Source organism: Cinclus cinclus, chromosome 7 (assembly GCF_963662255.1).
Source record: "Cinclus cinclus chromosome 7, bCinCin1.1, whole genome shotgun sequence".
Classification (NCBI taxonomy): domain Eukaryota; kingdom Metazoa; phylum Chordata; class Aves; order Passeriformes; family Cinclidae; genus Cinclus; species Cinclus cinclus.
In genome coordinates this window covers 13,727,303-13,754,334 of record NC_085052.1, presented here as the reverse complement: position 1 = coordinate 13,754,334, position 27,032 = coordinate 13,727,303, and the positions used below count along the sequence as shown (strand labels likewise).

Here is a 27,032-nt window from a genome sequence, read left to right as displayed (position 1 = left end):
CTTGCATATGCACTCGAGCTGGCAGTGGGCAGATGGAGCAGACGGGAATGTGCATGGGGAGAAAAATCTCTTCTTATATATATTATTTTTTTAATTTGGAGCAGCTTTTGAGCCCTCTGGAAAATATTTACAAACAAAGCATCCTTTCTTCTGCTTTCCCTCCTCCACTACATCAAAGACTGAAGGGTTGCATCCTATGCCTTTCCTAACAGTGCGAGATAGCATACAGTTGTCCCAGGAAAGCCTTTCCTGCAGAAGTCCAGCATCACAGCAGGGAAGGGGAGCATTGCCAGCTCCTCTGGCTGCTTGGCATAGGCTCTGCTCCATCTAACCTGTGTCTGGGAGATGAGTGAAGGAGCTTGTTTCAGGAGAATTTGCAGGGCTGAACCCCTTCTTCTGTGCCCTTAGCTATGTTGTCCCTGTGACTGCGTTTTTGCATGAAAATGGTGAAAATCAGAGCAGTGTTGAGCTGGCTGGTTGTATCCACATCAATTGGGGCAGGCGATTTCTGGGTGCAAGAGCAATTCGTGCACTGCTAACTCCTGACTGCACCATCCTGCTTTGGGGGCAGGGGAGGATGGTTGGCATGGGAGGGGAGCCATCCTAGGCAAGCACAAGGCATTGAGTCTGGCCTCACATGATACCCAAGGGCTGGACCCTGGTGACCCAGTGGCTTTCCATGCCTGGTGCAGGTAAGGAGGAGACCACCTGCATCCCTCGGCCCCAATGCCCTCAGGAATGCACCTGCCTTGACACGGTGGTCCGCTGCAGCAACAAGCACCTCAAGGCCCTGCCCAAGGGGATCCCCAAGAATGTCACAGAGCTGTGAGTACTGGGCGAGTACCCAAGCTCTCCCCTTAACCCTCCCTCAACTTCATCATTCTGGGTGAGGGGTCTCTGCTGTGGGGTTTCAGGTGTCAGGGCAGAGACTCCTGGGCTCCTCCCTATACCCCCATCCTGGCCTGGTGTGGGATTAGGACCCCACCCATCCAAGATATCCTGTCCAGCCCCAACACCAGCAAGTGGCCCAGCAAGAGTCTCTCTGACATTCAGGGCTGTCAAGTGTATTGTGCAAGAGGTGTTGTCATCCAGCAGCTGGGACCTTGTCTTTGGCCCTCGGGAGAGGACAGTGAGGGACAGCCACCCTCTGCAGCTGTGGTCCCCACACAACCATGCAGCTCAGGACTCGGTGGTTCCCAGGAGCCTGCCATTAGCAGCAGGGATGGGGGTACCCTGTCTTTGCCATCCGCTCTCACCACAGCTGCAGGGATGCCTTGGCAGCACCAGCCTCAGGCAAATTGGCAATGGGATGTGGTTTGCCTGGGGTCAGCCAGCCACCATCAGCGTGGGTGTCAGGGAGATATCCATGGAGCCATGCCTGAGCTGGATGTGCAGGCTCTGTGATACCCATCACTGTGAAAGGGGCTCTGTACCCATCTGGGATGAGGGATGGCAGCAAGTCCTGTGTGCAGGCACTGGTTGGGCACATATATATTTATATGCATACCATCCCTGCAGCCCCCTCCACTGTCTTGCACACTCCTCCTCTCTGCATCCTGCACCATCTCTCACATTCTCACACATGCTTTGGGAATGGTTGCAGCCTCCCACACTCCCCTCCGATGTGTATGCAGCACATTGGTGGCTGCACTTGCACACGTAGGCTGCTGGGAGAGTGTCCCCAGGGACATTCCTGCAAACCCAGGTGTGTCGTGCGCTCACACGCTATCTCCCCTGCCAGCCCAGGAGTCCCCTGAGAGCTCCTTGGGCCCTGGGTGCAGGAGGGAGGTGATGCTGGAGGTACTTCTTGCAGTCTGAAGTCTGTGGTGGTGCACAAGAGAAAGAGGGGGAAGACTGCTTCTCAGTCACCTCAAGGTGCTTTTTTATTGCCTTGCAGCTATCTAGATGGAAACCAGTTCACTCAGGTCCCGGGGCAGCTCTCTACCTTCAAGTATCTGCAGCTTGTGTAAGTAGTCAGGAGCAGGAGCCCAGGCAGCTTGAGGCATTGCTGGAGCTTGTGGGTGAGGGCAGGGGCTGTCTCCATGGTGTGTGATCCTGAGAGGGGCCTGGCAGTGTGTGGGGACCCCTGACATCCCTCTGTATCCCCACTCTGCTCTGGAATACGACTCACTGGCAGCGATGCTCAGCGCTTGGCTGCTCACCACCTGGTGCTGGCCATGGAACAGAGAGGGGACAAGTGGCATTGCTGCCATCACCCTGTGTGGCAACCCTGCTGCTCCCTTGGAGGCTGTGCCATGCTGCTGTTTGCCCCCATGGCAGCTGAGCAGGCTGGGGAGCAGTGAGAGGGGACAGGGCCCAGCTGGCTCCTAGCCCTGAGGTTTCTGTTTTCCAGCGATCTGAGCAACAACAAGATCAGCTCCCTGAGCAACTCCTCCTTCACCAACATGAGCCAGCTCACCACCCTGTAAGTGAGGTCCCCGCAGTGCCACACTGGGCTGGAGCCCAGCTGAGCTGTTCTGGGGGACCTTGAAGACTGGGGGGTGCTGGGGATAGCAGGGTCTCCACCCTGTGCCTGGGTGAAGCTGTGGTTTGTGATGGAGCTCACACAGGAGCAGTGTGTAGCCCAGGGTGGGTTTCTTGCAACACACACAGTTCTGTTGCCTGCTTCCCTTCTTCAGGATCCTCAGCTACAACTCTCTGCAGTGCATCCCTCCACTGGCCTTTGAGGGCCTCCGCTCCCTGCGGCTGCTGTAAGTACCTGCCCCAAAGCCCTGCTCACAACCCTGCTTGGCTCCTTCTCTGCTGCTGCCCATGTCCCTGTGTCCCCTGTGCCCACTTGGAGCTGGGTGCATGCAGGTGGGCAGGGTAGAGGCTGCAGGAGGAGCACGGGAAGGTTCATCTGCTCTCAGAGCAGATGCTGTATTTGCAACAATGACAGTGTGGTGGGGTCTAGTTCTGCCACCCACATCTGGACCTATGAGATCAGGCCACAGTCCTTGCTGCCCACCTTGGAGCCTTGGGCATTGCAGAACCTTCTGTTCTCTGCAGGTCTCTCCATGGCAATGACATTTCCAGCCTCCCCGAGGGCATCTTTGCAGATGTCACCTCCCTGTCCCACCTGTGAGTATCTCCTCCCACTCCTCAGGGCTCAGGGCTGGATGCAAGCTCCATAGACATTTAAAAACTGCTTGGCTGAGCTTGGCTTCCCCAGAGAGTGAGCTGCCTTCTCCCCTCTTCTCTGGGCTGGTACCCACAACATCATTTGTTGGATAGTGCTGTGACCTGCTGCCCATGCTCAGATTCAGATGTGCAGCCGAGTCTCCCCAGTGCTGCTGAGATGTCCCTATGGTCTTAGGTGGATGTGGTGTGGGGTTCTTCCCTGACCCACTAGGTCTCCGGGGTCCCCCAAGATATAGGTTAAGCTATGCAAAGTGGTGTCACAGCTGTGGGTTGGCAGGGGCTGCTCTGACACACCAGTGTGTTGTTAGCTTCTGCCAGTGCACTTCCCCAAAACAGTCCCGCAGTCTGTCATCAGGTATCTTCCTGCCAGTGGTGGTGTTTCAGCCCCTCTTTGAGTGAGCCTGCACCCCAGGACCACTGCCCTATACCTACCACCCAGGGCCAGGGTTTAACTTTGCTCACAGTGTATTTTTGGTCTCCTCCCTGTCTCCTAACTAAGTTGTTCCCAGCTGCCTGCTCCTGGTATCCTGGGCGGGCGTCTCAGGATGTTCCTTCAGTCTGCAAAGAGCAGCTTGATACCCAGTCGTGGCCTCCTTGTTTGTTGGGGAGCAACATGCTTGCTGTGCTCCAATTTGCCTTGGCTGTACTGCCTTCACTGCAGACAGCTGGCACTGCCAGTTCCCAGTTCCCACAGGCTGAGCTGTGTCACAGCCAGTGCTGCGGGTGCTGTAGGACCAGGTTAGTCAGCCCCAGCAGATCTGCTGTCCCTATTGCCTGTCACCTGGGCTGCCGTCTCCTCCTTTTGCCACATGTGCTGGTCACACTGGCCCTCCATCACTGCTGTCCTTCGCAGTCGAGGAGGATTCAAAAAGACATCCAAGCCCTCCACGTCCCACATCATCCACTGCTTCCGTACCCTTCTCTGCTGTGGAGCAGAGCAACCCTCCCTCCTCCTTTCCCAGACCAGTTCTGGGAAATTGTTTTCCATCACTGCTGTCTGCGCAAGCTGTGGCCATGACCCACTGCCATTCCCACCAGCCCACTCCTGTGTCTCTGTCCCGCAGACTTGTTCAGCAGAGCCTGGGCTGGCCCTGCAGCTTCCATGCAGGTCCTGTTGTTTCTGCGTGGCCTCAAGGTACTTTGCCCAGTTGCTGGCCCCAGGCAGCTTTGCCTGTGTACTGGAGAGGGACTGCCTCTGCCAAGAATTTCTGTGTGGGCAGTGGAGGAGAGCTCCAGGGCAGAGCACAGAGCACTGCATGGGCTGTGGGTCTGGCAGCAGGGTGGTCTAACTGGACAGCATCGTGGGGCTGCGTGTCCCAGTCCTCCCGTTGTGGGCAGCACCTGTGTTGGGTCCAGAAATGGAGGAGCACTGGTTTGGCCATCATGTGGCATTGTGGACGGTCAAGTGATAGAGTTGTGCCCAGTTGCCTCTGTGTGGCAGCAGGTGCAATGTTGCCCCTCTCTTTGTGCAGAGCCATTGGGGCCAACCCCCTGTACTGCAGCTGCAACCTGCGCTGGCTCTCCAGCTGGGTCAAGACAGGGTACAAGGAGCCAGGCATTGCCCGCTGCGCTGGGCCCCCCGACATGGAAGGAAAGCTGCTGCTCACCACCCCTGCCAAGAAATTTGAGTGCCAAGGTGAGCGGTTCCCATGCTGTCCATCCATACCCTCCTCTGGGCACCCAGAAGAGCAATGCTTTGTGACCCTGGATGGCTCCAGGATTTTGTCTGTTGAGCTGTCTTGTGGAGGAGGTGAACCAGGTTGTTTCCATTCTCCTGCCTGACTGGTGGCACTTCCCTGGTGACTGAGCAAACCTGTGGCTGTCCCATTGTTTGGTGCAAAGCCCCTTGGACAGGCTCTGCTCCCAACCGCAGAAGAGGCTGTGCCCCCACATCAGTGCCTACAAAAGGAGATGTCCCCATCACTCCTCGCACTCATGGTCGTCTCCGTGCCTCCCATCCCACAGGCCCACCTGCGCTGAGTGTCCAGGCCAAGTGCAACCCCTGCCTCTCCAGCCCCTGTCAGAACCAGGGCACCTGCCACAATGACCCCCTTAGCTCCTACCGCTGCGTCTGTCCCAGTGGCTACAAGGTACCCTGGTCCCAGGGGTCCCCAGTGCACAAGGGCACTGCAGAGGGCAAGGGAGCAGAGCAGCGTCTCTGCCATGCCCCTGGGGCTTGCTGCATGTGGGACCACCTACCCTCCCTGTGTGCCACAGCATCCTGCTGGGTGGGATGGGGAGAGCTGGGCAGGTGCAGTGGCACCCTCCTTGCTCCCACCTTTCCATCTTTCCCCAGGGCAGGAACTGTGAGGTGGCACTCAGTGGCTGCTCCTCCAACCCCTGTGCCAACGGGGGGACCTGCCAGCCTCAGGAGGGGGAAGGAGCTGGGTTCAGGTGAGTGCTGGACAGGAACCCATGAAAGGTGGGTGTTTGGGCAGTAGCATGGGACCCTAGCATCCCATGGGGAGAAGTTCTGAGATACTTCCTTCACCTCCTGCATGCTCCCTTGGGTATGCAGGTGGGATATTGCATTTGTTTAGGAGCTCCAGGTCATGTTGTCTGACTCCACTTCCCCGCCCCCCAGCCCAAAAGGCTTCTAGGTTAAGGTCAGTGAGGGAGAGGAGGGTGCCATCACCACATGAGGCACTGGTTGCTGTGGTCCTGGAGTCACTGCTGCTCCCTGCAGGGCTGCCTTACCCTCACACAACCCTCACTACCCTGAATGCTTTAGGCCATTCTGGGAATGAGGCTGCAATTAGGAGCTGAAAATAATTGGCGGGCTGGGGGTCAGGAGGTAGGCTGTGCAGCACCTCCCTGTGCTGAGAGGCCTCTCCAGCCTGTTGTTGTGACAACACAGCATCCTTGGGCAGGCTGGGCTGGCACCCACCACTGTGCCCAGGGTTTGACAGGAGGACTCCAAACCCAGCTCTTTACTAAGGTCCTCTGCTAGTCATTTTGGGGGAGCCACCCCAAAATGTTCTGTTTTGTTTTCCTCCTTCACTGGACACTGTCCTGGCCCCATGGCAGGTGCCTGTGCCCAATGGGCTTCGAGGGCCCAAGCTGCCACACCACCAGCGACCCCTGCAAGGAGCACAGCTGTGAGAATGGAGGCTCCTGTGTGCCCAGTGCCACCAACTACACCTGCCTTTGTCCTGCCCACTACACAGGTACCTGGAATATCTAGCCATCCCCAAATGGTGCAGACCTGGCATGGCAATGTGCCCATTGCTCTTACCCACCCATGAAGGCTAAATAGCTCCTCTGCCTGCTGTCTCAATGCCCACTGTCATGGCCAAGGCTCAGCTGCCTTGAGGTTGGGTACACCCAGCTAAACCCCCACACTCTGGGTTGCCCTCAGTGCCTGGCTTAGGCAGGAGCTGTGTCTAGGGGAGAAGAACCCTGTGTCTGTGGGGTGAAAACTGTGAGCTTGGCAGCTCCCTGTCTTGAGCTGAGTCCCCCAGGGGTCTCCTCTGTCCCATGGGGGCTGGGGCTGCTCCTCTGGTCCTGGAGCTGCTGGGCACCCCATCTTCTGCCTTGCAGGGGAATTCTGTGAGCAGCCACCCAATTTCTGCTCAGATGAGCTCAATCCCTGCCAGCATGACTCCACCTGCATCTCCACCAGCCAGGGGCCCAGGTGAGCCCTCTCCTCTCCAAACCACTTTTTCTGGCTATGTTGGGGTGGGTAGATTTGCTTTTTGGGGACTGTAGTAAGGAGGCAGAGAGAGGGGCGTTAAAAGGGGAGGAGCAGGCACCCACTGGTGCAAGGGGGAAGGAAGGGGCAGCCTCGAGCCCCCCGCCTGCCCCAGATGTGAGTGTGCACCCGGCTATGTGGGGAGCAACTGCAGCGAGGACTTCGACGACTGCCAGGACCACCGGTGCCAGAACAATGCCCACTGCCTGGATGAGGTGAATGGCTACTCCTGCCTCTGCACCGAGGGCTACAGGTACCACCAGGAACACATGGGACTCCTGGGCTAGTGGGGATGGTTATGTGTCACTGTGCAGAAGGGAGAAGTCCTGGCTACCAAGTCCATCCATCCATCCATCCATCCATCCATCCATCCATCCATCCATCCATCCATCCATTTGTAGTGTGAGACGAAGGAGGGAAGCTGGGAGTGTGTGTCTCTGGGGGTGGAGGCTGGGGGGAGCCAGCATCACTGGGGAGGGACCCCAGGGCACAGCTCAGCATCCAGGCATCCTTCTGATGCCAGTATCTGGGAGAGCCTCCCCAGGGACCCCAAATCAGGGGCATGCTGCCAAAGTCCTGTGGGGCACTGGACAGGATGTAGGGCTCTTTCCCAGCCCCCAGCCCAGCAGCACCCTTTGCCCCACAGTGGCCAGCTCTGTGAGATGCCGCCCCACACCGCTGGCCAGCCTGGCCTGTGTGAGCTAGCTGAATGCCAGAACGGGGCCCCATGTGTGGAGCGGGGTGCCCGCGCCCTGTGCCAGTGCCTGCCTGGCTTTGGTGGCCCCAAATGTGAGAAGCTGCTGAGTGTCAACTTTGTGGACCGTGATACGTACCTGCAGTTCACTGACCTGCAAGACTGGCCCCGGGCCAATATCACTCTTCAGGTGAGGGCTGGGGGGGCGTGGGGGCATTGAGCGATGGCACTGGGGGTCTGCCCCAGGGATGTGGGCTCCCACCTCTCTCTTTGGCAGGTCTCTACGGCTGAAGGCAATGGCATCCTACTGTACAATGGTGACAGCGACCACATGGCTGTGGAGCTGTACCAGGGCCATGTGAGGGTCAGCTATGACCCTGGCACTCACCCCAGCTCGGCCATCTACAGGTACCTGGCACCCCTTCTCCACTCACTGGGGACCTCCACCCCCATTGCTTCAGCCTGGGGGCGTCCCTGGTGACCCAGCCATCCCTGCCAGTGCTGAGACCATCAACGACGGGCAGTTCCACACCGTGGAGCTGGTGACCTTTGACCAGATGGTGAACCTGTCCATCGATGGCGGCAGCCCCATGACCATGGACAACTCGGGCAAGCACTACACGCTGAATAGTGAGGCTCCCCTCTACGTGGGAGGTAGGACAGGGACTGGGTGATAGAGGGCATGGGGGGACATCAGGGGTGTGCTGATGGTCCTGCTCTCCCCAGGAATGCCTGTGGATGTCAACTCAGCTGCCTTCCGCCTCTGGCAACTCCTCAATGGCACCAGCTTCCACGGATGCATCCGCAACCTCTACATCAACAATGAGCTGCAGGACTTCACCAAGACACGGATGACGCCAGGGGTGGTGCCGGGCTGCGAGCCCTGCCGCAAGCTCTACTGCCTGCACGGCATCTGCCAACCTTCAGGCGCCCAGGGCCCCGTCTGCCACTGTGAGCCTGGCTGGGACGGGCCCCACTGCGACCAGCCCCGCGGTGGTCCCTGCCAGGGGCACAAGTGAGTGCCCTTACCCCACTGGCTGCCCAGGTTCCTGGTGCTGTCGTGCCAGTCCCGTGCTATCACAGTGGTGCCGTGTCACGACGCTGCCCTGCCATGCCACTAGCACTGAGTTGTGCCAGGCCATTCTGTGCTGGTGCCATGCCAGTCACAGTGCAATACTGCGCTGGTGCTGAGCCATGCCATGCTCAGTGCTAATGGACTGTGCATGCTGGTACCACGCCAGCAGCTCTTGACAGCAACTGTGTGCCCACAGGTGTGTGCACGGGCTGTGTCTGCCCCTTGATGCCCTCTCCTACAGCTGCCAGTGCCACGAGGGCTACCAGGGCGCGCTCTGCAACCAGCCTGCTGAGCCACCCGACCCCTGCCGCCGCCAGCCCTGCGTCCACGGCCACTGCCACCTTACCCCAGGTGGCCAGCCCACCTGTGAGTGCCACGACGGTTACACCGGAGCCCTCTGTGACCAAGGTAGGTGTTGAGGAGGTGGGTGTCCAGGGAAGGCAGCCCCATGCCACGACACCAGGCTGACCATTGCTGTCCCACAGAGCCAGAGTGCCGCGGGGAGCCAGTGCGGGACTACCACCAGGTGCAGCGGGGCTATGCCATCTGCCAGACGACACGGCCGGTGGCCTGGGTGGAGTGCCGGGGGACCTGCGGTGGCCCTGACGCCAGCTGCTGCACTGGGCTGCGGCTCCGGCGCAGGAAATACGCCTTCGAGTGCAGCAACGGTGCGACCTTCGTGGAGGAGGTGGAGAAGCCCAGCAAGTGTGGCTGCAGCCAGTGCCTGTGAGCAGCCACCGGCCCTGCAGAGCCGGGGGGCTGGTGGGGAGATCCCCCCAAGCCAAGGACCTCACTTCATGCTGCGGGCCTGGTGCTGCTCTCTGGGTGTTCTGAACTGCAGCTGCATCTGAGGAGCCCGGCAGAGGGTAGAGCTGGTGCCTCTAGAAGGTTGGGAAGGAAACAGGAAAAAAAAAAAAAAAAAAAAAGGAAAAAACCCCACAAACAAAACAGATGTGTAGATAGAGAATTTTTTTAAGAACTGCAGCTACACACATATGTGGATATGGAGTGGGCACCTTGCCCAGCTGCCCCGTCCTCTCCCTGTGGCACTCTGCCTCCCTGCCAGGGGAGCCCCACAGCCATGGAGGGCAGTGCCTGCACACCAGGTGAGTCCCCTCACTGGCAGCCCTGTCTCTTGCATCAGCCCAGTGATCTGAGGGCTTTTCCAGCATCTGGGGCAGGAGGAGGGAGGCCTGACATGGCAGAGCCTTGTGCTCTATGGCAAGTCATGGCTTTCAGTGGGCTGCATGGTGTAGCCAGTGTCCTGCAGTCTTGGCAAGTCCAGACCTGGTTTCCCATCCTCTCCTGCAGCAGCCCTGGTCTCTCTCCCTGCAGGGTGCTGGAGCCCAAAGTACCCCAGACAATGTCCCCAGCTCCATGGCCCCAACCTGACCCTCTTGTGTCACCCCTACCTAGTTTGTGCATGCTGGCTGGGCTCTGCAGTGCATGAGCAAGTATGGGTCCAGCCCCCTGTGGTCACATCAGGGCCACACGGGTGGAGCAGGACCAGGGCAGTGCCAGGCACACTAAATGGGGGACAAGCACCAGTGCACAGATGTCCCTGAGGGTTCCAGTTCCAACCTGCCATTCATGTGGAGAGGGCCCCAAATATCCCTGGCTCAGCCAGGCAGCTCTGCTTAGAGGTGGGAACTGTGTGAGGGGAGCATAGGAATCCCTTTTTTCCAGGCTCTGTCCTAGGGGTGCAGGCCTGCAGTGGGGCAGAGGTGCTCTGTGTCCCACTGACCCAGCCAGCAGGAGCAAGTGGCTGCTGGGACAGCTGGGATGTGGGTTTGCCATGCCCATCACCAGGGCCTCAGTCTTGAGTGTGCCGACTTGAAGAGGCTGAAGATGTCCAAACCTGCGTGTCTGGAGCCAACACCATGGCCAGGACAGGACCCACCAGCTCTTGGACTGAACTGCCCATACTCATCATCTGTCCAAAGCCCACAGTGCCAGGGCATGTGCTCGGCTGGTGTGGGAGCAGGGACACACGGGGAACTCCTGCTGGGGTACTCCATCCACCCAATATCCACAGCAGAATCACCTCTATGACTGGGGGCCAAGGATAGTGGGGGCCCAACCTGGGACACTGCTCATGGCTGGACAGTGAAACACCACATCATTCTGGTGGACAGACTCATCCCAGACCAGCAGTCCTGGGTCTCTCCATCATACCACTCCAGCACTTTGGCTTCAGGTCTGCACTGCCAGCTGTGGCTGGGCTCCAGGCAACTCCACTGGATACACCCAGCTCTGCAGGTGGTTATCACCATCCCTACTCACCACTGGCATCCAGGGCATCTCCACCACCATGGGGATGTGTTTCTGCCACAAACGCCCTCTTCATGACAGCTCCTCTGCCACACAGAAGAGCTGGGATGCGTCTCATTTTGCCTGTGGCCCACCCGGGGCTTGGTTGTGTTGTGTTTCTGTTCTCGCTGTACGCTAACCGCTAAAGTATCTCTTTATACAGAATACTTACAGATTCTAATATATATTTGTATTTCATTTTGTTATAGTATTTTTATATGTTTGGGGTCAACAAATGATGTTTTCTTTTTGTTTACAGATGCTACTGGGCAGAAAATGACGGTGGCTTTGTTTGGCCCGTGGGGTTTGTGTGTGTCACTATTGAAGACGCTGGTTTGTACTAGGCTGGTGAGGGAGGCGCTGGGCATCCTTCCGCTGGCAGAGGCTGTATTGTTTTAGGAGATGTTTGGTATTGTCTATGTTGTCTTCCATGTGAACATGACATTTATTCATTCAGAGGCTTGGCCTCTTCTTTCGTGCTGGGGAGAAGGGAGAAGCTGGTGCCTGGGAGCTGCTAAGTGTGTAAAGAGGTGGCACAGGAGCAGCCCTAGCCAGTGCTTTTGGCCAATGTGTTGCCCCCATGGTGCAGGGACAAGCAGCCAGGGTTATCCATGCAATGCCTTGCAAAAGCAGCCATCACTGCCGGGGTCTCACATGTGGGAAGCTGAAGGGCCAGTGCCTGCTGTGGGGATGGAATGGCTCCAGGGAAAACCAGGCACTTGTAGCTCTCTGGGAAAGGGTAGAGGGGGCCTGGGCAGCAGTCCCCAGCACCACCAAGAGGTTGCGCTGTTGGTGCCACAGACACAAGTCTGCCACAGGTCAGGTACTGGTGTGGGAGCACTGAAACCTCACACAGGCATTTATATCCCCACTCCACAGGGAGGGGGTCACACTTGGAGGATGCCAGCCTGCTGCACCCTGCCTCGTGCACTCACTCACCTTCAGTTTTCTCCATTTATCACACCAAACAAACATCGATATCAAAGAAACGTTTAATAAGCTGCAATAAAATACGGACCTTTAGAAAGCTCATAGGGTGAATATTGACAGTAAGGAAGAAAAGAAAACAAGGTGGTGGGAATCCTTGAGGAGTTCAGATCTGAGTCAGGGACCTTTTACCTGGAACAAGAACACAACTTTTTCCATAGGCTAGGTGAAATAAAAGACAGGAGCACAGAGTTCACAAAATGTCAACATTTAGAGAATTGATACATATTCAAAGTTCAAATGACCCAGCTCTTATAGCTATACATATTGATTTAAAGCAACTTAATATAATTTTATTTTCTTTTTTTTTTATATATACACTTTCAAAGGTTTGTCAGGTGAGGTATGTAAACATTATCTAATGGAAACTCTTCTCCACATTTCCAACCGAGTATTCACAGCAGACAGTTCATTTTCCCAACTTGTGGCACAGTACTTCCCACTCCCTACACTGGGAATGCCGTCCCAAGCCACGGCTCTCCCAGCTGCAGTCACCGGCTCCCACTTCCCACTGCTGGTCTGTACAGTTCACATTGCTTGGGTTCAAACATACAGTACCGGACAGGAGGAATTTCAGCTCAGTATTTAAAATTCATATAGAAACAGAGAAACAAAACTCTCCAAGGGAAGCAGACACAGATGAAGGAAAAACATTTGCCATCAGCGTGGAGATAATATTTAAATGTTTTACATCTTAAGAAAACATTATTGTGTTGTTTCCTTTTTTCTTTTTTTTTCTTTTTTTTTTTTTTTTTTTTTTACACACCTGTTCCTAGGGTGAAGGAAGCGTGGGACTGGTGAGGGGTCCTGCAGGGCTGGGACCCAGCTGCACCCCTCACTCCATCCCCCATAGTCAGAAACCCAACATCATAAAAGCTGATCCTGCTGACACCACCCCACACAGATTGCTGGACTGGAAGGTCAGAGCCAGCCACACTTCCAGGCAAAAAGGGATTAACAAAGAAAAAAAAATCTAAACCCACTTAAGCAAAAATTACCAAATGACCTCAAACCTCCTAGAAGGAGAATTAAAACTGCAGAATTATTAGCAAATGAGCAAATGACCTTCTGGAGCTGGCCCTAGGACTAGCAGCGACAGCGGTGTGCTCCCTTGGGTCACCCGTACCCACAAAGGCAGTAATTCACTAGTGGGAGTTTGCTACCAGCAACCACCTCCCCTACACGGGTGGTTTTGGGGGGGTTCCTTGGAGGGGGTGGCAGCATCCCCACTTTCTGCATCCCTGGGGACACTTCCTTGAGTACCTCCAGGTCAAGAGATGCCCCCCATGCCATGCTGGACTGAGCCCCGGCTGGGAGCAGGGCTATTCCCACCTGGCCCTGAGCCCCAAGAGCCCCTGCCATCAAAGCAGACATTATTACTACAAATCTTATTGCTTGCAGTGCCCCCCTGTCCTGGGGAACAGCTATCCTGGCCGGCCATGGGAGCTCACAGCCTCCCTGGGGACCGTGGCCATGGACCAGGTCTGACATCATCAAAACGAGATGAAGAGAGTTAATGCTTCAGCTTTGATGTGACATAAAACCAAACTGAACACCACCACCAGCACGCACCCACCCACCCCACCCCATCCCATCCCATCCCATCCCATCCCATCCCCCCACACAATCGCCAGCCCTTTGGTTGTGGCACGCTGGGCATTACAGCCCCACCAACCGACCCACCAGTCAGAACGAGAACCTGTGGAAAGTCCATGAAATAAATATTTAAAAACCTATTTACAATATTAGATCTGTGAGCATGAAGTGAGAGAAAAATGCTTTTTCCTGCTCCAAAAAAGCTTAAAAAGTAGGTTAGCATCCTGCTGCCTAGCACAACACTATCTTACATGGACCGACACATAATATATATTCACATTTCATTTTAAAATTAGGTACTCTTACAAACAGACTTAGAAAACATTGGCTAGCAATACAGCCCGTGGGACCGCCTGGCCTCCAGACCCATGTCACAAATGCTGGCCAGCTGCATCCCAGCTCCTTCGGCTGCCCCAAAGCTGCCAACGTGCCCTGAATCAAAACCGCCAGCTGCCCTCTGCTGCCCTTTGGGGAGAAGGTGGAAGTGCTCGTGAGAGAGAGGGCTTGTCTGCGGGGAGGGGAGCAGGGAGGATGGGGACTGTGATTTCTGCTAAGCCTAGGGGTGAGCTTAATACAAACAAGAACTCCTGAGAACATCTTAGAACAGATGGATTCATTTCACAACCACCAAGCTAAAGGATGGGCCAAATGGATGCTACGACACACGGGGGGAACACACACGACATAGGGACATCATAACCTCGTGGTTTGCTCAAAAAACATACTCCTACAAGAACAGCTCCAGTGGCATTCCCTGTCAAGGAGGAGCCTATCCCATCTTGCTCTTGGGCTGTCCAGGCATACAGCCCAAGGATGCAGACCCAAGTACACCTTGGCTGGGGCTCAGCCCTCCTCCTCCAGCATGACTGCTGATGGTGGAAAGGTGAGAGCCCAACCTGGATGGCCACTCACACCTCCATGCTGCCCCAGGCACTACCTGTACCCATGGAAGGCTGGGAATCACAGCTTTCTCAGTCACCTTCAACTGGGAATGCAGTTGTCAGGCTAAAAGTTTATGAGCTGGAGAGAAAAAGTGTCCATCAACAAGTCTTAAAAACAGGGCACCAGTATATCTGATTGCATGTCTATTTCCTGGGAGGTTACTAGGAGCTGGCATAGCTTTTGGAAACATCAGCATTTCCAGAGGTGCCACAAGAGCATCTGGGACACGGGCTTGGCCGCACCTTTGCTTATCTGCACACCAGTAAAAAGTGGTGTGGGCAGCCAGCCAGCCAGCCTGCTCAGCCCTGCATGGCATCCCCAGCACTGAAGGGACAGGGGTGCAGAGAGCAGCAGGAACAATTTCATCCTGCTCACACAACTCACGGACCTTGATCAGCAATGCAGCACTGGTTGGCTCTTCAGAGAAGGTTTGCTGCAAATCCATCTCCCTGACATGCTGGCAGGTGACTACAGAAGCCCTACTGCACAGAACGAACACCAGCAAGCAGGACCTTGCCAGGGATGAGTAAGTGATGAATATAAACATGTGCACGCCTTGGGTACATATCACACACCCTGTCAACGAGGAAATCCATTCCTCGGCCGGCCTTGCTAAACAAGAGCCTAACAGCTACAGGTAGGACGAGCCATCCTGGGCTCAAACTGCTCTTGCTACAGCACCAACCTAAGTTTTGACTCTGAGCTTGGCAAATGCAGCTTTTCCCAGTGGTTAATTAAGATGGACGGATCCTGAACATGTGAAGTGTGAAGACCCAGAGCTGCTGATGACAACAGGAGAGAAAAAGGTAATCATGCAAATGAGAGAGGGGGGCTGGCAGCAGAAGGACAGTGAGGACATCTGTGGGGGTGCAGAGCTAAGAGGGTGCTGCTCCTAGTTCATGGACCAGGGTGCATGATGGAGATTAGTTTCAATAGGATGAGGAAGTAGCCAGCAAGAAAAGCCAGAGTAACAGAAAGAGATCTGCTTTGTGGGTTGTAGTACTTGAAATCCAGAGCTGACGAAGTAGAGCAGGGAGCTGTGGGGTAGCCCAGGGGAAGAGGAGTGCAATGAGGCTGTGGATCTGAGGATGGCACTGTGGTAGTGCCAGTGGGCAACTCTGCCTGTAGCACATGGAAACTCACTCCATGTCCATGTGGAATAAGGTACTAAACCATGTTGCTTATTTTCTTCCATTCATTAAGCTCATCTGCAGCTCCCTGTGCATCCCTTGCATGATGTAGGAGCCACATTGATCAGTAACAGACCGCTCTAAAGCAGGGGCTGTGCCCCAGCAGCACACTCTGTGTGTGTTACCATTGCCTGTCAGCAACACTGCCAGGAAGCTCAGTGTTCTGATCCCACCACTGCCTAAGCCGAGCAGTGCACACCAAACTGGGACAGATGCCCAGAAGCTGCTCCACTCCAGCACCAGTGACAGCTGCTGTCCCCCAACCTTGCCATGCTCGAGCCAATTGGTGCTGGAGAAGCCCCAGGGCGCAGGAAGGCGTCCAGGGTGCTGGCGCAGCAGCCCACTAACTAGAAAGACTCTTTCCACTGGCTTTGTGTAGGATTCTATCCTAATGGGATTCCTGCTCCCAGAAGCATAGAAGACAGGCAGCAGGACAGCCTGCAATTACCTTTTACCAGCAGCAAAAAAATTAGAGAAGAACGAGAGAGGGAAAGCCTCAAGGAGCATGCAGAGCATGGTGACCAGTGCAGGCATTTCAGGAGTGATGGTGAAGGATGAGGAGAGGGGATTTGCTGCAGGGGAATGGCATGAGAAGCAAAGGTAAGAGGCATGCTCACATGCACACCTGGCCCAGAGGGAGGAGAGGAAATCTGGGCCCATGTGGCTGGGCCCCAGCCAGAGGTTAGAGAAGGACCATAAGTAGGGATGGAGAAGCAAGAGGGAAAGACACCCTGCAAAATAGATACAGATCAGTCACTTAACTGCCATCAGTGCCCTCCTGCCTTACACCTCTCTTGAAATGCTTTTAAATCTTTTCTGATGGAATGTTTGACATATTTAATGCATGCAGTAAAAATTAAAGTAATAGATAACTTCATATTAATCTGTACAGGGACTGACAAGCTAGATTTAATCAATTCCTAGCTGTTCAGAGAGTTAACTTACTCTAGCACAATTGAAAGGAAAGGCAAAGGATTTTTCTTTTTAATCAGCCATTTCACAGTAAGAGAAAAATGTGCCCCAGCATTGTGTGTGTCAATGCTTGGGAAAGGGAGTACCTTCTAGAGAGCCAGAGGCGCTCTGTGAAGGGCGTGCAAATCAAACACCTGGTTTCATCCTCTGTACTAAAGGGGTACTATGAAAGATTTTAACACAATTATCTGCCTTTCACCTCCAGCCCCCAGACTTTGAGATCTGGGGTTCAATGCCAACCATGAAATGTAATTCCGTTTGTAGCCAATCCCTTTCCAGCCTCTGCTCCCAGGGCCAGCATCTCTTGAATTCATGAGGTGCACCAGAGCCTTGCTCTCATCAGGGACAAGCAGCTGAGCAAGGACCAGCAAGGCAACTGTCAAAGGTCTGGCAGCCTCAGGGCCCGCACACTGCCCTGACAGGCACTGCTGCTTTATGTGTGGAAAGACGCTGGCATTGGGATTCCTGCAAATGGACTCTGCAGCAATGTGAAAGCGAAGCCATGGGTATGCAATGGCTGAGCTGGGACCTTTCCCCAGGACAGACCACAGCCCTCCCCAGCTGCTGGTCATCTCTGCCCAGCAGAACCAGCACAAAAACACAGTCTATGGATTTCTAAAAGGCTTTTCTAAGAGAAGACAGGCACCATGACCCTGTTCTGTGACACAAGCAAGGACAAACCTCCCGCACCTTGCTAGTAAAAGGGTGAAATGCAAATTATGGTAAAAAATTAATGCAAGCTAGTCCCTTATCCCAACCTTATTTCAACTGCAAATCCTGGCTTAGGAGAGCACTAGGCAAGACGTGCACAAAAGCACAAGGTGAGGAAGGGCCAGAGTTCCCCTCCTGCAGAGCACCAACTTCAGGAACTCAAGCCCTTAAAAAGGGAGAGATTCAACCTTCAATGAAGTGCTGCAGAAAAGCTTTGCCATCAGAGACCACAGAAATCACCAAAAGGACAGGGTAATAGAAGAAGGAAGTCCGTCCAAAAGCAGAGCATGGCAAGACTGGTTCATCCCTGAAGCCAGCAAGAAAAAAGACAGATACAGCCCAGCACGCCCAGCTGGCAGCAGTAGATGTGGCAGCCTGGAACCTGGTGCCCTCGTGGCATCTCCTCAGCCTGAGCAGGCTGTGCAGTGAGGAGCAGGCAGCCATCAGCAGTACACACACCAGTAGCTACTTCACATTCTCATGCAGGTAGCAGTCTGGGACACCAGCAGCTGCTACCAGCTGATAAACTGACAAAGGACAGACTTGCCTTTCTTTCCCTTAGTGATGCGAAATGGTTTTGGTTTTGCTTTAAATGCCACTAAGAAGACAGACAGAAGGAGGACTCTGAAAGAAAGGGAAATGTTTATGTGCACCCAAAGGCTGACAAAATCTACTTCATGTGCACGAAGGTGGTTTTCTTTCTGCTACAGTACAAGTGCTTGTGCCTCAAGTATAAAACGCAAGCCTCCAAATCACACAGACGAGCTTCTTATTTTTATTCTTAAAGTGATAAATAAGGCACTGTACTTTTTAACAAAAACTGCCTGGTTCCAAGTTTAAAAGAACCCAAGGAACGTTCAAACTGCAGAAACTTCCTTCTGAACAGCAGAGCCAGACAGACCAATCTCATCTCTGTCCAAGACACATCTGCTGATGCCTAAAATCATGGGCGTTATCCTTTAACTGCGGATTTTTAAAGGCTTGCTACAGCTTATAAAAGCAGCTTTAGTTAATGCATGGTAAAGGGTTACTACTATACATCAGTTTTGTACATGGCTACCGGTTCTTTGCTATTTCGGGTCCAGTCGTGAGCGTTTGCTGTGAGAACAGTCCACTTTTGCCCTCAGCTTCCTCTTGCCCTGAGACACACTGTTCTCCTGCATCTTCTTCATGGACCTTGTCAGGGTCTTCCCGCTGCTGTGCTTCTTGTTGGCCATCTTCTGTGACCGCGTGGAGGACTCCCCCAGGGGCTTCTGCTTTGGGGACTTGGACAGCTCCTCATGACTGGGAGGCAGCACAGCCCGTCTGCTCGTGTTCTCCTTGCCCTTCCGCATGGGGAGCCGCATCTTCTCCAGCTGTTTTTTCGAGACTCTCTTCTCTTTCAAAGACATTTTTCTGGCCAGTTTATTGCTCCTCTCCATGGCAGTCTGCTTTCGGGTGGCAGGAGTTTTCACGCTGACCTCTGAATGCTTTATTTTACTAGCCTTCTTGGCAGGCAGCTTGTCCTTGGTGGCAGAGCTGGATCGCTCCTGGGTGCTCCCGCTCTCCTTCAGCATCTTCTTCTTCTTGCTGAGCTGGAGGTCAGCTTTGGGCAAGGGGTCCTCTGGGGACCTGCTCTTCCCCTTCCGCCCCTTTCCCGTTCCATCCACTGAGGGAGATTTAGCAGGAAAGGCAGCGGCTTTGATCTGCAAGGCCAGCTTTGGAGACATCAGGGGGTTGATGCACACACTCTTCCGGCTCTGCTTGCTCTCCAGGGACAGATGGTCCCCTGGGCCATCACCCCGCTTCTCTGCCTTCACCACACGCTGCTGGGCTCGCAGCTTGCCCCGAAGATTGGAGTACTTGCGCAGGATCCTGGTGCTGGCCTGTGTGGGCAAGCTCAGGGTAGGCTGGATGGTTTTGTCTTCACTCAGCTCCTTGGCGCTGGCATCAGTGGGAGACGTCTGGTTGGGAGTGGTGGCTTCTTCAGCCTCTGCTTTATCAGCATTCTCACGAATTTTGGCCCAAAGCTTTTGGTTCTTCAGGTTATTCCGAGCCGGGGTAGTGGCGGCGAACTTCTTGAGATGTTTTTTCAAACGTTCAGCTTGTAGTGAGCTGGGGTAGAGACTAGAGGAAGAATATTTCTGCATGGGGACTTTCATGGGGGGAACCTCCCCAGGGAGACGGGTGTTGAGTTTCTTCACAATCACTAGAGACCTGGTTTCAGTTGTCTCCAGAAACCACTGGCATATGTCAGACAGCTTAAAGGCCTTCATAAACAGCATCTGCACAGGAGAGAGCTTCTGTACTTCCAGTGAGCCTCTGCTTTTCCGTGTTCTTTTCTTGCTTTTCCAAATCTCTTTCAGTTTGTCGGCTTTGTTCTTTACCTTGGGGGTTGGCTGGACCTCCTTCTCCAGCTGAATCCAGCCCTTCTGGATTTTCATGTACTGAGTGTTGAACTCAGCAATGAGCTCCTGGTTCTCCTCTTCAGCACACCACTCCATGAACTTTGGTTTGCTGTCAGCCATGTCTATGTCCTCCAGTGTTGGGCAGTCATCATTCCCTGAACTGTGCTCATCCCTCAGTTTGGGGACTGCTTGCATAGACTCCTTCCCTGGTGTGCTCTTTTTTGCACTGTCTACAGGTGCGGGTGCATGTCGTAAGTTATAAAACTGCAGAGCAACCTTTTTATGCTTTGCAGTTTTTGCTGGAAGATGCTTGCTTCCACCTCTGCTGCTGGGACACGGAGGCAAATTGGTCACCAGCTCGTAGTTCACTGGCTTGCCCAGATCTCTGGCATTGTCAGAGCCCTCCTTGTCCTTTGCACTGGTATTGACTGGTTTCACATCCACTTGCTCAGCATCATTTGCAGGAACACTGTTCTCTGGAGGGGGGAGAATGTTTTTCTTCTCAGAATCAGCCTGGATGCTGATTTCCAGCATCTCACCTGGTTGACTTTGGCTGCTGTTAGCAGAGGAGTCATCTTTAGAGGAATTTTCTCCCTCTGCAGCAGTCTCTTTTGCCAAGATGCTTTTATAGGTTTGTCTGGTAGTGACACCATTCTCCTCGCCTGGCTGCTGCTCAGTGATGCTCTCTGGAGCCTGGCCAATGCCTGGCCCTTCGCTGGTTTTGAGCAGCACATTGGGGAAGCAATCATTTGGGAAGTGCACGGATGCTACCTCATCCAGCTGCATTTCTCTCTTGAACCGCTTAGCGCCAGGGCTCTTAGAGAGTTTGATCTGAAAGCAAGGAAGCTGCACAGAGCTGGAAGAACCAGAGTCCTCAGCACTGCCCTCGGCAGGTGACTGGGATTGTTGGCTTCGGAGACACCGGTCTGATGCCACTAGTGCTCTCCTGCCTTTCTTTCGCTTCTTGTCTAGACTGTCTTTGGAAGAGACAGTGTCTGAGCTGTTTGGGTTGGGTGGCATTTCCCCTTCAGTGGGCTCTTTATCACCTGTGCTGTTATTCTCCATTGCCTCCACTTCCAAGATTTTGGGGAGGGGTGTGCTGATGAGCACAGCATCCTCTTGCTCACGAGGGCTGTCACCCACCACGACCGATGATTCGGCTTCTGGTTTTGCATCGATGCTTTTGTTCACATCCCCGCACTGCAAAGTGGCAGGGGGCTCCAGGGGGCTCTCTCCATCCATGGTGGCAGGAGGCTCATTAGGAGCCTGTGAACCTGGAGAGCATGGGGAGGGCTCTGCCAGACACTGCCCACAGAGCTCAGCATCCCCTGAGCCTGGAAGCTGGGCAGGATCCCCGGCGCTATCACAGGGCAGAGATATTGTGTCTGTGGCTTCAGAGGGCTGTGAGGATGACTTTGGCTCTGGGCTGGCAGGGAGGTCTGGAATAGTTTGTATGTCAGAGTCTGGACAACCACCCTCCTCACTGTGTGCTTTTGAGACTGGAAAGGCAGCAATATCAGCAGCCTGCCCGCTGCTAATGCCATCCCCAGAGGACCCCAGGCTACTGCCAGCCTCCCAGGTGACAGTGCCTCCTACTGTCATCCCCCCTCCTTCAGCAGGAGGGGAGCCAGGTGGTGGTGAGCTGGCCAAGCTGTCCTCTTTCTGGGGGCTGGGTGGAGCAGAGAGGGAGAAGAACGGCATGGCCACGGCATCTTCTCTTGATCGCAGTGCTCGGGTATCCCGGAGCTGCATGGAGCCCAGCTCAGCTCTCTCCTTTGTTTCTCGGCTGGTTGGTGCCACTTTAGCCAGGAGCCTCAGAGAAACCCTCTTCTCACCCTCCCGTCCTGCCCCTGCAGACCCCTCCACCGAGAGCACCAGGGGTGCTTTCGCACTTACATGGGTCTCTGTTCGCAGAGCCGGGCTGCTCGCCCTCTCCTCCGCCCGGGAGCTCTTAACCAGCGTGCGGACAGTTGGGAGCTCGCAGCACTCCCCATTGAAGTAATACCCGCGGGTGCTCTTCCTCGCCGTCCTGCGGGACGACACCAGCCGCTGCGCCTCGAAATGGCACTCGGTGATGGGCTGGCTGATGTACACCACGTCGCACTGGTTGTCATAGTCATTGATCCTCAGCCCTGATGCCTTCTTGCTCTTCCGAGAGGATCTGAGGGAGGCTGCCTTGGCGCGGGGGTGCCCACTGGGAGTCCGGTGGGTGGCTGGCACAGTGCCAGTGGGCAGCCAACCCTCTTTGGACTTGTCGAGCATGCCCTTGTCAGCTGGGTGCAGCTGGCAGCCTGCCTTGCCCTTGGCCATGGCATGCAGGTGGTTTTCTTGCTTTGGTCTCACATCTTGTTCTTTTGTGTCTAAGTCCTGGTGCAAAGATGCTTTTGAGCTGCATTGCAAAGTGTTCTCTTTGTCGGCTCTGCGAGGGGGGGTCACTGCAAAGCCAGGATCCCAGGACTCCTCTGGGAGAGCCCTGAAAGAGCCCTTCTGGGAGCCCAGACAACCATCTAAGCTGTCCTCACTGCCATTCACATTTGCCACTTTGACTGAGATATAACCTTCCATGAGAGTCTTACCTGCTAGCTGCTCTTTATTATCCTCACATTTCCTGATACCAGCTTCTTGTTCATGTCCAGCAGCTTGCTGCCCTTCCAGGCTCTTTGCGGCATGATGGAAATTCAAAGAGGAAGAGTTCAACGTGCTGAGGTATCCTTGGGTAGGGCTATCCTTTGGACTAGCAGAGCGAAGCCTGGTGATGGGGAGCTCGCAGAAGTCCCTTCTCAAAGCAGGACTGGAGTTCTCTGCTCTGTCCAGAGACTTCAGTTCCACTGGCTGCTTCGGGGCTTGTCCTGTAACATGCAGGGGGCCATCAGCCCCTGACTGTTCTGGGTCCAATGTAGAAGGGAGCTTTGATTCAGTACAAGTAGCACCCTTATCCTGAATTTCAGTGCTTCGCTGGCTACAACCAGAGCCACAAGTAGAGGCCTCCATGCTCTCAGATTCAGATAACTGATGGCCGTCAGAGTCTGGCTGTACTTCAGTGTATATGTCGTTTAGCACACGAATGAACTGCTTCTGGTGATGTGTACACAGTCTGACCATAAATTTTTCCAGTGGAGACTTCGGCTGATTGTTAGAGTCTATTGCTATTGTCTCTGCTGCATCCTCACTAGAGAGACAAAGAGAGAAGCAGTCAGTAACATGTCCTATGGAATAATAGTTTATGCTGAAAAAACAGAATAACCCTTCTCCTCCCAGTCAGGCACATCACTTGCATGACCTCCAGGTGAGATCAAGCATCCTGTTTTCCTGGGGTTGGCAGATGTCCCTTCAGTCCCAGCATGCACACTTACATGTCCACACTGCACTTTTGTTTGTCTGCCACTGCCAAAGCACTCATAATTTACACTTCTCCCTAGACACCCCAGTGTGTAGGCATCATGTCACATGTTCAAAGCAAACCTAAAAACAATCAGACTTAGTATCTGCATGGCACCAGGTGTAAAAGGCCCAGCATTTTAGAATGGCTGCACACCGCTGCTCCCTCGCTCTGCACTGCCAGGCTGGGTGGGAGCACAGCAGCACCCCAGCTGGCCATCCAGATGCCAGGAATCTTCAGCTACTTGAAGCCTTAAAATTCTGCTTACACCTCAGTGGCAGAAAATGTGTCAGGGGCCAAACTGAGCAGATCTGAGCCTCTTCTGCAGTCAGCACAGGAACTCTGGTGAGCTCCCAGCCTGCAGGACATGCAGGCAGCAATGTACCCTGTGCGGTGTTGTGCCATTTTCACTGACCTTTGATTAGCTCCCATTTAATAAAGTGTTCCTGCAGCTGATGAGCTGTCAGCATACAGTGGCTATGCAGAAAGGTGGGCTTCTACAGCACAGGGTCACTGCCACTAGCTAGCGCTCAAACCCAGGCCATTATCAGTTACCTGTTTGGCAGAGGCAATTAATCAGGACTTTCAGGAGAGGTTAAGGGATAATTTACCCAGTGTTTGCATGGCCGCATCAGGAGTGCCATGCCAGGTGCTGTTATCGAGACCGTATCTGTTCCCAACGGCAGCACAGGTGATTCCCACCCAGTCCTGACCACGCTGAGAGGGCCCCACATCTCAGCACCCCCACTGCCTGACACAGGATCTTTACCAGTAACCTAGGGCTGCTTTGCAGCAACACTTGCACTTTGCACCTCCTGGCCTTGTACTGGAGGAGTGAAAGTCCTTTCTCCCCCTACAGCCTTCCTCTGCCGGCTCCCCCCCCGCCAGCATCAGGCACCGACCTCGCTCACTCAGCTGGGACAAGGGGGCAACGCTTATCAAAGGGTTCTGGGCAAGCGTGGAGAAAAGCAGCTTCATCTGGAATGAGTTCTCCCTCTCCATGCTGCCAGGCACAGAGCTCAACAGGTGGATGAGGAGGAAGAGCTCCAGTTTGGAGGAGCCATCAGCAAAGAAATGGAGAAGGGAAAGCCAGTGTCCAGAGCCAGCCGTTCTCAGTGGCATCAGGAACACCGGAGCCAGCCCTGGGCAGCCCTTACCTGCTCCTTACTTATTATGCTTGTTGGCTGCTTTCTTTGAACACACACACCAGGGAGGCACCTCCAGTGCCCCGATTCCCTGGGCTGGTGGGCAGGGAGAGATACCTCTGGCCACTTCAGGCTCAGGGTTGACCAGGTCTTCTCTTTGCCCAGAAATGCCAGGCTGCAGCCAAGCCTGCCCTGAGCAGCTGCTACCCAGCCCTTTGCTTTCCAGTTTGCCCAGGCATAACGTGTTTTACACGTTACGAGGCTTTGCCTCTCAAACCCAGCCTCTCAGTTTCCTTAAAGGCTTGTTAGGCAGGGTTTTCCTAAAACCAACTAGAAAGGCTCAGCAAGCTCAGCTTGCCGCATGTATCCCAGCTCCTCCAGAACATACTCCCGGGGTTAGCAATAAACAACGTACCTGGAGACTGCTTTACTACACCCAGGTGAGAAAAATGCCCTCCAGCAACCGTCTGAACTGGTCCTACCTGGTGCTGCGATGGCTTTCAATTTGGAACGCCTGGGATTAGTTTAAATAAAAATACTCAGGTAAAACCTGGCCCCTCTCCAGAGCCCTGCCTGGGAAGGGTTATGTCAGCCAGGATCTCTTACACGGCCCAGCTCCTCCCCTAGCTCTGCTGAATAACAAAAGGGGATAAAAAAACCTTTCAACCCCCTGGGCTTGGAGCAGGAGGCTTTTTGAAGAGGCAGAGCTCAGCGTAATCTTTTTTCCACCTTTGCAAAGAGGGCGGTGACTCCCCTTACCTATTCACAAGCCCAGCTCTCAAGAGAAGCAGCCAAATTCCCCTGGGAAGACTGAATTCATCACGACAGCAGCAGAGGTGGGGCCCTGCCCTGGTCTCCCCACTGCCATGCTCCCTGGCAGCTGTGGGAGGGGGTTATGGTGGCAAAACAGCCATCTCACTCCTTGCTGGGGCACCTTCAGGTGCTACACTCCACGGCTGTGAAGGAAGAATCCCTAGCACAGGCAACGTGATTGCCCAGTGGGTGGCATGAAAGGAAAGGCTGGGTGATGCCTGGTGAGGAGGAGATAGCAAACCTGTATACAAAGTCCCTGGCCTGGGAGAAGGGACCAAAGTGGTTGGGCACTGTCCTTTCCTGCCTTGCAGCTGTGATGCCAGAGCACAGCCAGCTGCAGGTCATGCCTGCTTTGCACAGGTGTGTGGGATGGAAAAGGCTCATGTCCTGCTTGTATGGCAGAGGGGACCTTGGCTCCCTGATCCTGAAGGTTCCAGTGGCATTTCTGCCTTGCCTTTCACCAGGTTTCTTTCTCTGAACTGCGACTGAGGCCTTCATGCTCATTGTCACCTTATTTGCCCTATTTTACTCCAAGGAGACAATCAGAGATACACAGAGCTTGTCAAGCTATAAATTTTAAAAAACAGAGATAAATATTTTTCCTGCTTGATAAAGGAAATAAATTTGTTCAGTTTTGATGCCCTTTCTACTTACAAGACCCATCTCACATTCAGTGACACAGTTCACCTGGCACATTGTGTTCAGGGTCCTCTGGTATCACGCCACTTCAGCTTAGAGGTAGGCTGCAGCTTCTCACCTTGAGCTCATCTGCTCCTTCCCTAGTCCATCCCTGTTTGAGTACTGCAGGAAGCATTGCCTTTTTTTGGGTGCCTAAGGATAACCTTGGGGTAGAGCTTTTACCACCACCTGCAGTCAGGCTCTGAGGGTGGCTCTGTCCTGCCTCTCCCTGTGCCCCTAAGGGTGCTGAGCTGTAGCCTGTGCCTCTCCATCCCCAGATCTCCCAGACACACAAAGTTCTGTGCTCCGTGGGGCCTGCTAATCTGTGTGCCTTGGTACCTATCCAGCATTTCCCACTATTCCTATCTGTCCTGGCTATCACTAATAAATAAAACAAACCCATGGGCATTCTCTTGCAAGGCAACTGATGGACACAGGATTGCCCACATTGCAATGGGAGGGAGTAGAACTGCTCCCTACTTAAGGCAGTTTTGGAGAAGAGCTTGTTTCTGGCTCACATGTAAGAGAAGAGTTACATCCAGTGCCCCACATTTTCAAGCAGATTTGTTTAGGGACAGCATAAACTGTTGCAGATAAACTATTTTTTTAATGTGGCTTATCTGAATAGAGGAGAAGTGAGCTGACTGGAGAGCTGAAGTGTCTTTCCAGGGAAAGGTGCGGGGTACAAACAAATTCCTCAGCCTGGCAAAAGCACAGTGGGAGCTGAAGACTGACTGGTAAACACAGAGGATGAGAATTGGGAACATGGTTTTGAACAGGAGGAAAATTATTCTCAGGAGGCAGCCAGTCCTGCCTCTGAAGAGGCAGACAGGCAGAGTCCTGCCTTTTGGGAGACACAGGCCAGCCCCACAGAAGCTGCTGGGCTGGAAAGACCAGCGAGGGAACCCAGGGCTGCCCATCCCACCTACAGCCTTCTCTTTGGTGCCTGTACCCACCACTTCCCACAGGGCTTGGCCCAGGGTTCTCCTAGGTTTAGGTGTGCATGAGGAATGAGCCATCTCTCTCAAGGGCTGGAAAAGCCACAAACCCAAAGGAGATTCACAACCAGTGAGAAACTGTCTGGGGACCCGCCATGCCTCTAGCCAAGCTGTAAGTGCAGTCACAAACCTGTACGGGGTCCCCAGAAGGATTCACTGCAAAGGGAGAGACAGCCCACCTGTCAGTGAGCTCTCCTGAAGAGCCTGGGATGTGGCAGGTCTGGCCTTTCTGCCCACCAGCCTCGATTACTGCCTTCACAAGACTCTGTTCCTCTCTCTGCCCCAACACCCTCCTTCCAGTCTCACTGCACACGTTACCCTGG

At 54.2% G+C, this 27,032-nt stretch overlaps 1 protein-coding gene across 1 annotated transcript in view; it reads left to right on the top strand.

Annotated features, from left to right (window-relative positions):
* Nucleotides 1-9,704, top strand: part of SLIT1 (slit guidance ligand 1) — a 59,381-nt gene extending 49,677 nt beyond the window's left edge. Inside the window, exons 21-37 of the mRNA XM_062496003.1 lie at nucleotides 693-825; nucleotides 1,898-1,966; nucleotides 2,354-2,425; nucleotides 2,640-2,711; nucleotides 3,010-3,081; nucleotides 4,614-4,777; nucleotides 5,107-5,231; nucleotides 5,438-5,535; nucleotides 6,169-6,308; nucleotides 6,682-6,775; nucleotides 6,948-7,085; nucleotides 7,479-7,716; nucleotides 7,804-7,934; nucleotides 8,026-8,180; nucleotides 8,253-8,541; nucleotides 8,798-9,009; nucleotides 9,087-9,704. Of these exons, the coding sequence (XP_062351987.1) occupies nucleotides 693-825; nucleotides 1,898-1,966; nucleotides 2,354-2,425; nucleotides 2,640-2,711; nucleotides 3,010-3,081; nucleotides 4,614-4,777; nucleotides 5,107-5,231; nucleotides 5,438-5,535; nucleotides 6,169-6,308; nucleotides 6,682-6,775; nucleotides 6,948-7,085; nucleotides 7,479-7,716; nucleotides 7,804-7,934; nucleotides 8,026-8,180; nucleotides 8,253-8,541; nucleotides 8,798-9,009; nucleotides 9,087-9,331 (2,447 nt within the window). The 3' untranslated portion in view covers nucleotides 9,332-9,704. The remainder of the gene's footprint in view (nucleotides 1-692; nucleotides 826-1,897; nucleotides 1,967-2,353; nucleotides 2,426-2,639; nucleotides 2,712-3,009; nucleotides 3,082-4,613; nucleotides 4,778-5,106; nucleotides 5,232-5,437; nucleotides 5,536-6,168; nucleotides 6,309-6,681; nucleotides 6,776-6,947; nucleotides 7,086-7,478; nucleotides 7,717-7,803; nucleotides 7,935-8,025; nucleotides 8,181-8,252; nucleotides 8,542-8,797; nucleotides 9,010-9,086) is intronic.
* The last annotated feature ends 17,328 nt before the right edge of the window (nucleotides 9,705-27,032 follow it).